Raw genomic sequence first — 12,693 nt, forward strand, 5'->3', positions numbered from 1 at the left:
TTTTTAATATACATAGCACAGCCGGTGGCTGATGATTGCTCCCATCAGCCAACGCTTTCTCTCTCTGTTAACAGTTGAATACAACTCTCAACATTGTCTCCTGCTAGCGCTGATCACAGCACAAGCAGGGTACCGTGATGTGAGCTGTCTTCACTTCAGCACCTGCCGCCGGGAACAGTGCAAACAGTACCACTGATTCCCAGGCACCGGTACGTGTCACACTGATGACACAGGGATGTCATGCTTGTGTCATCAGTGTGCACGTGTGCAGGACGTTTTGCCGCCCGTGCTGCTACCAGAAAGACTGATGTTTGAAAGAACCTCAGTGAACTTAGTAATTTGCTGAACTTTGTCCGACATTTGCACGAATCCGAATGAGCTACGTTCGTGTTGAATTTGAGATTGGCGAACTTTTGTTGAATAAATTCGTTCATTTCTAGTTAGTACTGAAATTATATATTATAAGGACAATCATCACAGAATTTTGCATCTAAGATTAAAAAGGTGGGGAAAAGTATACAACCATAATGCTCCATTGTGAAGGACACAGAACATTTGGAGCTAATAGTTGCTTAGAAATTTCTAGTTATCGAGTGATAAATTGCCAAATGTGGAATAGCTCTTTGGCAAAAAAAAAATAACATAATGCTACTTACTACACCACTTGGCATCAAAATTTCTATTCAGGTCCACTCCATAACAGGTGCCATTATTATATGGTGCTCGATTCTTTCTCCACAGACGTTCCTGTTTTAGAAGAAATACAACTTTTGTTTATTGTCCTTAACTTGATCGCCTATAATGCGGTTATTCCATTTCAGAAAACTTTTGTCTGCCAGTTTAGTTCATTATAAAAAAGCAAGCCGAACTTAACTTAGGGTACCGTCACACAGTGGCATTTTCATCACTACGACGGCACGATTCGTGACGTTCTAGCGATATAGTTACGATCTCGCAGTGTCTGACACGCTACTGCGATCAGGGACCCTGCTGAGAATCGTACGTCGTAGCAGATCGTTTGAAACTTTCTTTCGTCGCTGGATCTCCCGCTGTCATCGCTGGATCGTTGTGTGTGACAGCGATCCAGCGATGCGATCGCTTGTAACCAGGGTAAACATCGGGTTACTAAGCGCAGGGCCGCGCTTAGTAACCCGATGTTTACCGTGGTTACCAGCGTAAAAGTAAAAAAAAACAAACAGTACATACTCACCATCTAATGTCCGTCAGGTCCCTTGCCGTCCGCTTCCCGCTCTGACTGTCTGCCGGCCGGAAAGTGAGAGCAGATCACAGCGGTGACGTCGCCGCTGTGATCTGCTTTCACTTTACGGCGGCACTTAGTCAGAACGGGAAGCAGACGCAAGGGACCTGACGGACATCAGATGGTGAGTATGTACGTTTTTTTTTTTTTTACTTTTACGCTGGTAACCACGGTAAACATCGGGTTACTAAGCGCGGCCCTGTGCTTAGTAACCCGATGTTTACCCTGGTTACCAGCGAACCTCGGCATCGTTGGTCGCTGGAGAGCGGTCTGTGTGACAGCTCTCCAGCGACCACACAACGACTTACCAACGATCACGGCCAGGTCGTATCGCAGGTCGTGATCGTTGGTAAATTGTATAGTGAGACGGTACCCTTACACTCCATGGGTTCAGTGTTGTGCTATCGGACACAGTGGTGATGTCACGTCGACACTGCTGCAGCCAATCAGTGAGGTCAGTGTCTATATCCTATAGATGGCACAAGCCATCAAACTCAGTATTAAGCCACGCACAGACATACTGTATTTGGTCAGTATTTTACATCAGCATTTATAAGCCAAAATCAGGAGTGGAGCAATCGGAGGAAAAGTATAATAGAAGCACGTCACCACATCTGCATTTTTCACCCACTCCTGGTTTTGCTTTACAAATACTGAAGTAAAATACTGACAAAATGCTGAATGTGTGAACGTGGCCTTATCCTCGTTTTCAGATCTTGCCATTTTTATAAATCAGCTTTTATTATTATTATTATTATTATTAATAATAATAATAATAATAACAATAATAATAATAATTATTATTATTATTATTATTAATAGTAATTTTATTTCAATAATGCCAACATTATCTGTGGCACTTTGCAAATTTATATTTATACAAATCCTGCTTTTTCAATAACATTCTGAAAAAAAAAAAAAAAATCAGAGTACATCTTAAACATATACTTACCTTGTAAAGTCTTCACATTCTGTTCCATCCAGATGTGTCCGGATCCCAGATTTCCAAGCATCGGAAGTTCACCGACCTCCATATTGGGACACCCAAGTGATGGGTGTCTCAATATGGAAACACCATCGCACCACACACACACACACACACTGTATACGCCGTACGCACCACACACACACACAAACACATTGTTTATGCTGTACGCACCACACACACACACACACACACACTGTATACACTGTACGCAGCTTCTTGCGCAGTACCACCAGCGGAACACTGTCGTGAACATGCCACCACCGGGATCAGCTGAATAATTCACTGACTGCCACTATCTTTGTACAGGAAGAGCGCATGCGCAGTTTAAATGTGACTGCCGCTATCTGTCTGCACAATGATGGTTGCGGTCTGATTTACTGCACCTGTGTGAATTTTGCGTAGGCACAGTGAATAGTGTTGAGCGATACCGTCCGATACTTGAAAGTATCGGTATCGGATAGTATCGGCTGATACCCGAAAAGTATCAGATATCGCCGATACCGATACCCGATACCAATACAAGTCAATGGGACACCAAGTATCGGAAGGTATCCTGATGGTTTCCAGGGTCTGAAGGAGAGGAAACTCTCCTTCAGGCCCTGGGATCCATATTAATGTGTAAAATAAAGAATTAAAATAAAAAATATTGATATACTCACCTCTCCGGAGGCCCCTGGACATCACCGCTGGTAACCGGCAGCCTTCTTTGCTTAAAATGAGCGCGTTTAGGGCCTTCCATGATGTCACGGCTTCTGATTGGTCGCGTGCCGCTCATGTGACCGCCACGCGACCAATCACAAGCCGTGACGTAATTCTCAGGTCCTAAATTCCTAGAATTAGGAATTTAGGACCTGAGAATGACGTCACGGCTTGTGATTGGTCGCCTGGCGGTCACATGAGCGTCACGTGACCAATCAGAAGCCGTGACGTCATGGAAGGTGCTGAACGCGCTCATTTTAAGCAAAGCAGGCTGCCGGTTACTACCAGGGCGCGTCAGAGGGTGAGTATATCCCTATATTGTATTTTAATTCTTTATTTTTTACATGGATATGGATCCCAGGGCCTGAAGGAGAGTTTCCTCTCCTTCAGACCCTGGGAACCATACACTGGGAACTTCCGATTCCGATTCCCGATACCACAAAAGTATCGGATCTCGGTATCGGAATTCCGATACTTGCGGTATCGGAATGCTCAACACTAACAGTGAATCATTCGGCTGATCCCGGTGGCAGATGCACGACGTGTCTACAGGCAGAGGAAGACGGTCACATTAAAGGGGTTTTCCCACGAACGAAAGTTCATTTTAAAAATTGTCTGTGTCTGACCGTGTATGGAGCATACCACATCTCCTGAACAGGGGAGGAAGCAAAAGACAATACTGACATTACAGCAGAGGATTTCTCTTTTCAGGTAAAATATTTCACTGACTGTTTAAAAAAAATTTTTTACATCACAAAATGTATCCTCTGCGATCTCCTGCTGTAATGTCAGTATTGTCTTTTGCTTCCTCCCCTGCCCAGGAGCTGTGGTATGCTCTGTACAGAGAGAGAGCAGACAAGGGGGAGAGCACATGGGGTGCACAGGTCAAAGAAGAGATGACATGAGAGGAGATGACAGCAGAGAGGAGAGAGATAGCTCACAGGGGTGAGGGAGACAGAGTACAGTGGGAGACAGCTCAAATGGGACAGCACATGAGGGGAGAACAAAGCAGAGGAAGGAGAGAGACAAAAGACAAGGGGGATAGCACATGGGGTAGACAGGTCAAAGAAGAGAGCACAGACAGGAGACGTCAGCACATGGGGAAAAAGAGAGTGGATAGGTGGGTGAGCACATGGGGGGAGAGATTCTTAAAGCTGCAAAGCCTGCCCACATTGTGACATTACCGCCCTCCCGATGTGATAGCATTTGGCCTCCATCTAGTACATACATAAATACATACAGATATTTGGACCAGAACTACAAGCTAAGTGGAGTAGCAAAAGACCACTGGAGAATAGGTATACACATAATATTTATTTTAGAAAATCACATATAAAATCAGACTAAACATCGTACATTTAAACATAATAGACATAGTAGAAAAAACAAATAGAGGAGACATGAAGGTAGGCAAGGAATAGGCTATACATCAGTATAGAACATGGGAAAGCTGGGTAAATGAGAATCACAAAAGTGATTTATATAGATGACACCAAGTAAGAAACACTGTGGATACTTATAGGGTATACATATATGTTAATAACATGAAGTGCCACTAAGGTAAGTGCATGCTTACCCAAGGAACGTCCAGACCACACAGAGATTGGAGTAAACTAAAAAGTTACCAAAGTACAGGGTGGGCCATTTATATGGATACACCTAAATGAAATGGGGATGGTTGGTCATATCAACTTCCTGTTTGTGGCACATTAGACTATGGGAGGGGGGAAACTTTTCAAGATGGGTGGTGACCATGGCGGCCATTTTGAAGTTGGCCATTTTGGATCCAACTTTATTTTTTCAATGGGAAGAAGGTCATATGACACATCAAACTTATTGAGAATTTCACAAGAAAAACAATGGTGTGCTTGGTTTTAATGTAACTTTATTCTTTCATGAGTTATTTACAAATTTATGACCACTTATAAAATGTGTTCAAAGTGCTGCCCATTGTGTTGGATTGTCACTGCAACCCTCTTCTCACACTCTTGACACACTGATAGCAACACCGCAGAAGAAATGCTAGCACAGGCTTCCAGTATCCATTGTTTCAGATGCTGCACATCTTGTATCTTCACTGCATAGACAATTGCGTTCAAATGACCCCAAAGATAAAAGTCTAAGGGGGTCAGATCGGGAGACCTTGGTGGCCATTCAACTGGCCCACGATGACCAATCCACTTTCCAGGAAACTGTTCATGTAGGAATGCTTGGACCTGACACCCATAATGTGGTGGTGCACCATCTTGGGTGTCAGGTCTGAGTATTCCTACATGAACAGAATGAGGAAGCCAGTCAGGCAAAATGGCACTGTCAAGTTGCAGCTGAGGGGCACAGATGACCGGGACTCACACTGATGTAAGTTCAGCATTGAATTAGGGTTTGTGTTTTAGCTTCATAATATGTGAACTGATGCACTGTTGCACTTTGTGATTGAAATAGGGCTCACACTTACTAGAATATAGGAGGGATTCCTGTGTTAATGACGATGGCATTGCTGTAGATATATTAGCACTTTGCACTTTATTCTATTTATTATATGCCATGGTCTGTGACACAATATCCCCCTTTATGAATATTTTTAAGTAAATGCTGCTTAATTTTACTATCTTTAGTCATTGCTTACCTGTGCCTCATTCAGTTGCTCCTAAAGTGCTCCGCACCAACAGTGGATATGTCTCCTCTACTCTCTGATGTACAGTTGACCTTCCCCGAACCAGTTGTGGCACTTCCTGACAGATTTTCAGGGGGAAGGATCAATTAAGAGTGTTTACGGAGAGCTTTAATTTATTCTTTATGTTATTACCCTGGTATTCAGGGGATGAGTCCCAGTGGGTGGGTATAATTATGTCCCTATTGCGTGGGAGTCCTCAGACTTGGGCATTCTCTTTGTCCCCACTAGACTCCCAGAACGCTCTTCTGTTGATGCCTTTTTTGATTCTTTAGGGAAGATTTATGACAAACCTGATGGGGTCCAGGTCGCAGAGACTACTACTCAACTTCCTTGAGAATTCAATGTCACTTGACAGCTAGTAGTCCCAGAAGCACTGGTAGTATAGCTGGCTAAAAAAGCTCACAAGATGGGTGTTTGCAACGATTGGTATACTGGCCTCAATTGCAACAAGAGGTTGAAGGTATTTGCCAAAGATGTCACTGGTGTGATCTAAACAAACCCCTGGAACAGAGGCTATTCAAACCTCAGCGTCCTTGAAGCTCTGAAGATTGACTATTTGATTATTGGAATTTCACAAAATGGTTATGGGTACTGCTTGGTGAAGAATGAAGTGGAACATTCAAGTTGATCCCCGATGTCAGGTGGACAACTTCAGTCAGGAGACCTTGTGTTAGTGTGGGCAAAGCAACCCGGAACAAGCTACGTCACCATTGGGAGGCAGTACCAGACAGAGTAGTGAGTAAGATCCATCCAGATTACTCAGTTAATGAGGTTAGACCTGAGACAGAAGCTGTTTCCGTTCACCATTTGGGACAGAAAATGAACCAGGAGTCAACTTACATCCTCTGGTGGCTGAGTCCCCAAATACCCCAGAAGCCCCTCTAAGGAAGAGCTCTGTAGGACTGAGTGGACTAGCGCCAAGATTCCCCCTAACCGATATGCTCAGGATGAATTTTTTTTGGTCCCAGATATAGCAGAAAACCAAGTATGGTCAATTGTTGGCTGAACCCGGGCTACCTCTCGGTAAACCACTAATTCAAAAGGATTCCACTCGCCCAAGGACTGGTCAGGTGAGCAAAAAAAGGGGAAAAATGTAATGAGGAGCTGTTATATCTCAGAAGAGCTCTTGCAGGATGTGCCATCTGCTAGCCAGGCAAAATCAAGTGGATCAAATGGAACCAAATTGTACTGGAAGATTTCCAGGGGGAGTGACTTCATGTGCTTGACCTGATCAGGTGACTTGCAGGAAGGAGATCCTTGATATAAAAGCCCTGCTAACGAAACAGTAGGCAGATTTGGTGCTATAGAAGAAAGTGGAGCAGACATGCTTCAGGGATTTCACTGAGGCCAGTGTAACAGGCCTCAGCAGAAGGTTGGCACCATCAAAGTGTCGGTCATCACCTCACAAGGCCCGGAATCTGCACAGGAGGACTTTGTCTGCACTAGTCAGGACCAGGATCCGCGCCCCATGACAGTAAAGCTCATGAGCCAAGGTGTAGTCTACTCTGCTCAAATCCTAAGAGACTTCCATAGGCCGTCAAGCCGATGAGATACGTGAGGAGACTACAACAGGAGAGGCCTGCCTGCGATTGCAGAGGAACAGAGCGTATGAGCAGAGCCAACACTTCCAGCTGTCATCTAAGGTACCGGGGTTGGCTGGGATTAGTTTCTCATGTTGGGAGTGGGCCATTTTGTGTGTGGGAGGCTCAATGGGCTTTGATAGACTACATCAGAGAGAGACTTGCGGCCTAGTGGGAAAACCTGGTGACCCCTGCTATGGCCAGATTTGCAGAGAGAGAACTTACGGGTGAACAGAACATTAACATTAGTTAATAGCGAAATACTTCCCTTGCTTTTCCAAGTTTAATTTTGACCTGCTTAGGTACTAACTAATTGTTCACTTGAAGTCACTGTATATAAATTGAACTATAATTATCCTTGACTGTCTCCGCTTGTGCCTCTGTGCACTGCATCCAGACACCTACATTACATTCTCGCACTTTGCACTCATGAGGGGTGGTACCCTGAAATACAGTGTCTGCAAATTGAGATTTTGGTTCTGCCTTTTATCCTAAGTCATATGATAAGGCTTGTTAGAGGGTCAATATTGACTTTTTGGGAAAGCTACTTCCAATTGGTGGCACTAGAGTTTGAGTTATAATCACATAAAGATCTGCACTGAGATTGGGAGAGCAGAGAGCTGTCATTACACATCACATTGGTAACTCCCTCTTTATGTAAAATAAGCTCTGGAAGCAGATTCTCCTGCAGATCAGTGTCCGGTCCATAGTTCTGAAGAGCTTGTTTACATATACAAAAAACTTGGATTTTTTTTAACCCCTTAGTGACAGAGCCAATTTGGTACTTAATGACCGAGCCAATTTTTACAATTCTGACCACTGTCACTTTAAGAGGTTATAACTCTGGAACGCTTTATCGGATCCCGCTGATTTTGAGATTCTTTTTTCGTGACATATTGTACTTCAAGTTAGTGGTAACATTTCTTTGATATTACTTGCGATTATTTATGAAAAAAACGGAAATATGGTGACAATTTTTAAAATTTAGCAATTTTCAAACTTTGTATTTTTATGCACTTAAATCAGAGAGATATGTCACGAAAAATAGTTAATAAATAACATTTCCTACATGTCTACTTTACATCAGCACAATTTTGGAAACAAAAATTTTTTTTGTTAGGGAGTTATAAGGGTTAAAAGTTGACCAGCAATTTCTCATTTTTACAACACCATGTTTTTTTTAGGGACCACATCACCTTTGAAGTCATTTTGATGATAGAAAATAACCAAGTGTGACACCATTCTAAAAACTGCACCCCTCAAGCTGCTCAAAACCACATTCAAGAAGTTTATTAACCCTTTACGTACTTCACAGGAACTGAAACAATGTGGAAGAAAAAAATGAACATTTAACTTTTTTTTGCAAACATTTTACTTCAGAACCATTTTTTTTTATTTTCACAAGTGTAAAAAGAGAAATTTAACCACAAATTTTGTTGTGCAATTTCTCCTGAGTACGCTGATACCCCATATGTGGAGGTAAACCATTGTTTGGGCGCACCGCAGAGCTTGGAAGAGAAGGAGTGCCGTTTGACTGTTTCAATGCAGAATTGGCTGGAATTGAGATCGGACGCCATGTCGCGTTTGGAGAGCCCCTAATGTGCCTAAACAGTGGAAACCCCCCACAAGTGACACCATTTTGGAAACTAGATCCCTTAAGGAACTTAACTAGATGTGTAGTGAGCACTTTGAACCCCCAAGTGCTTCACAGAAGTTTATAACGTAGAGCCGTGAAAATAAAAAATCGCATTTGTTTTCACAAAAATGATTTTTTCGCTCACAAATTCTTATTTTCACAAGGGTAACAGGAGAAATTAGACCACAAAAGTTGTTGTGCAATTTCTCCTGAGTACATCGATACCCCATATGTGGAGGTAAACCACTGTTTGGGCGCACCGTAGAGCTTGGAAGTGAAGGAGCACCGTTTGACTTTTTCAATGCAGAATTGGCTGGAATTGAGATCGGATGCCATGTCGCGTTTGGAGAGCCCCTGATGTGCCTAAACAGTGGAAACCCCCCACAAGTGATACCCTTTTGGAAACTAGACCCCTTAAGGAACTTATCTAGATGTGTGGTGAGCACTTTGAACCCCCAAGTGCTTCACAGAAGTTTATAACGTAGAGCCGTGAAAATAAAAAAATCGCATTTGTTTTCACAAAAATGATTTTTTCACCCACAAATTCTTATTTTCACAAGGGTAACAGGAGAAATTAGACCACAAAAGTTGTGCAATTTCTCCTGAGTACGTCGATACCCCACATGTGGGGGTAAACTACTGTTTGGGCGCACCGCAGAGCTTGGAAGAGAAGGAGTGTCGTTTTACTTTTTCAATGTAGAATTGGCTGGAATTGAGATCGGACGCCATGTCACATTTGGAGAGCCCCTGTTGTGCCTAAACAGTGGAAACCCCCCACAAATGACACCATTTTGGAAACTAGACCCCGTAAGGAACTTATCTAGATGTTTGGTGAGCACTTTAAACCCCCAGGTGCTTCACAAAAGTTTATAACGTAGAGCCGTGAAAATAAAAAAATCACATTTTTTCTACAAAAATTATATTTTGCCTCCAAATTTTTATTTTACCAAGGGTAACAGGAGAAAATGGACCCCAGAAGTTGTTTTCCAATTTGTCCTGAGTATGCTGGTGCTCCATATGTGGGGGTAAACCACTGTTTGGGCGCATGGCTGAGCTCGGAAGGGAAGGAGCGCCGTTTTGGAAAGCAGACTTTGATAGAATTGTCTGCGGGCGTTATGTTGCGTTTGCAGACCCCTAATGTACCTAAACAGTAGAAACCCCCAACAAGTGACCCCATTTTGGAAAATAGACCCCCCAAGGAACTTATCTAGATATGTGGTGAGAACTTTGAATGCCCAAGTGCTTCACAGAAGTTTATAATGCAGAGTAGTGAAAATAAAAAATATATTTTTTTCCCACAAAAAAGATTTTTTAGCCCCCAAATTTTTATTTTCACAAGGGTAACAAGAGAAATTGGACCCCAAAGGTTGTTGTCCAATTTGTCCTGAGTATGCTGGTACCCAATATGTGGGGGTAAACCACTGTTTGGGCGCACGGCAGAGCTCGGAAGGGAAGGAGCGCCATTTTGGAATGCAGGCTTTTGATAGAATGGTCTGCGGGTGTTATGTTGCGTTTGCAGAGCCACTGATGTACCTAAACAGTAGAAACCCCCCACAAGTGACCCCATTTTGGAAACTAGACCCCCCAAGGAACTTATCTAGATATGTGGTGAGAACTTTGAATGCCCAGGTGCTTCACAGATGTTTATAATGCAGAGTAGTGAAAATAGAAAATATTTTTATTTTCCACAAAAAAGATTTTTTAGCCCCCAAGTTTTTATTTTCACAAGGGTAGCAAGAGAAATTGGATGCCAATATTTGTTCTCCAATTTGTCCTGAGTATGATGGTACCCCATATGTGGGGGTAAACCACTGTTTGGGCACACGGCAGAGCTCGGAAGAGAAGGAGCGACATTTTGGAATTCAGACTTTGATAGAATTGTCTGTGGGTGTTATGTTGGGTTTGCAGAGCCCCTGATGTACCTAAACAGTAGAAACCCCCCACAGGTGACCAAATTTTGGAAACTAGACCCCCTAAGGAACTTATGTAGATATGTGGTGAGAACTTTGAATGCTCAAGTGCTTCACAGAAGTTTATAATGCAGAGTAGTGAAAATAAAAAAATATTTTTTTTTCCCACAAAAAAGATTTTTAGCCCCCAAGTTTTTATTTTCACAAGGGTAACAGGAGAAATTGGACCCCAAAACTTGTTGTCCAATTTATCCCGAGTACGCTGATGCCCCATATGTGGGGGTAAACCACTGTTTGGGCGCACGGCAGAGTTCAGAAGGGAGGGAGCACCATTTGACATTTTTAGCGCAAAATTGGCTGTCGTGTTTGGAGACCCCCTGATGTACCTAAACAGTGGAAACCCCCCAATTCTAACTCCAACCCTAACTCCAACACACCCCTAAGCCTAATCTCAACCCGATCCATAATCCTAATCACAACCCTAACGATAATCACAACCCTAACCCCAAAACAGCCCTAATCTCAACCCTAACCATAACCCTAATCAAAACCCTAAATCCAACACACCCCTAACCCTAATCTCAACCCTAACCTCAACCCTAACCCTAATACCAACCCTAATCCAAACCCTAACCCTAATCCCAACTCTAACCCTAACTTTAGCCCCAACCCTAACCCTAACTTTAGCCCCAACCCTAACCATAACTTTAGCCCCAACCCTAACCCTAATTTTAGCCCCAACCCTAGCCCTAAGCCTAACTTTAGCCCCAACCCTAACCCTAAATTTAACCCTAACCCTAGCCCTAACTTCAGCCCCAACCCTAACCCTAAGGCTACTTTCACACTTGCGTCGTGTGGCATCCGTTGCAATCCGTCGTTTTGGACAAAAAACGGATCCTGCAAATGTGCCCACAGGATGCCTTTTTTGCCCATAGACTTGTATTACCGGCGGATGGCCACACGTCGCGTCCATCGTGCACTGGATCCGTTGTGTTTTGGTGGACCGTCGTCACAAAAAAAGTTCAATTTAACCTTTTTTTTGTACGTCGCGTCCGCCATTTCCACGCATGCGTGGCTGTAACTCTGCCCCCTCCTCCCCAGGACATAGACTGGGCAGCGGATGCGTTGAAAAACTGCATCCGCTGCCCATGTTTTCACAATTTTCACAATGTGCGTCGGTACGTCGGGCCAACACATTGCGACCGCCCCGTATCGACACAAGTGTGAAAGAAGCCTAAGGCTACTTTCACACTAGCGTCATACTCGGCCCATCGCAGTGTGTCGGGCCGACGTACCGACGCTAGCGTTGTAAGCACCGCACAACGGGTGCAGCGGATGCTGTTTTTTCAACGCATCCGCTGCCCCATTGTGAGGTGCGGGGAGGCGGGGGCGGAGTTCCGGCCACGCATGCGCGGTCGGAAATGGCGGACACGTCGCACAAAAAAGTTACATGTAGCGTTCTTTTGTGCTGACGGTCCGCCAAAGCACGACGCATCCGTTGCACGACGGATGCGACGTGTGGCAATCCGTCGCAATGTGTTGCTAATGCAAGTCAATGGAGAAAAAATGCATCCTGCAAGCACTTTTGCAGGATGCGTTTTTTCTCCAACGACGCATTGCGACAGAAGCCAAAAAACGCTAGTGTGAAAGTAGCCTAACCCTAACCCTAGCCCTAACCCTAAATTTAGCCCCAACCCTAACCCTAAATTTAGCCCCAACCCTAACCCTAGCCCTAACCCTAACCCTAGCCCTAACCCTAATTTTAGCCCCAACTCGTCTCTCCTGCCGGCCGGCAGATGGCAAGAGGAGACGCAGGAGGACCCAGGGACACCGGGTGAGTATGATAGGGTCCCCAAATCCCCCTATTTCTCTGTCCTCTGATGTGCGATCACATCAGAGGACAGAGAATTACAGATCGCTTTTTTTTTTTTTTTTGCGGTCGCCGGTA

General features: G+C 44.0%; 1 protein-coding gene across 1 annotated transcript in view; it reads right to left on the bottom strand.

Moving 5' to 3' along the window:
• LOC143786365 (carboxypeptidase O-like) overlaps nucleotides 1-12,693 on the bottom strand; it is a 207,495-nt gene that overhangs the window by 73,367 nt on the left and 121,435 nt on the right. Inside the window, exon 8 of the mRNA XM_077275701.1 lies at nucleotides 657-747. Within this exon, the coding sequence (XP_077131816.1) occupies nucleotides 657-747 (91 nt within the window). The remainder of the gene's footprint in view (nucleotides 1-656; nucleotides 748-12,693) is intronic.

This window comes from Ranitomeya variabilis, chromosome 7, assembly GCF_051348905.1.
Source record: "Ranitomeya variabilis isolate aRanVar5 chromosome 7, aRanVar5.hap1, whole genome shotgun sequence".
In the NCBI taxonomy this organism is placed as follows: Eukaryota; Metazoa; Chordata; class Amphibia; order Anura; family Dendrobatidae; genus Ranitomeya; species Ranitomeya variabilis.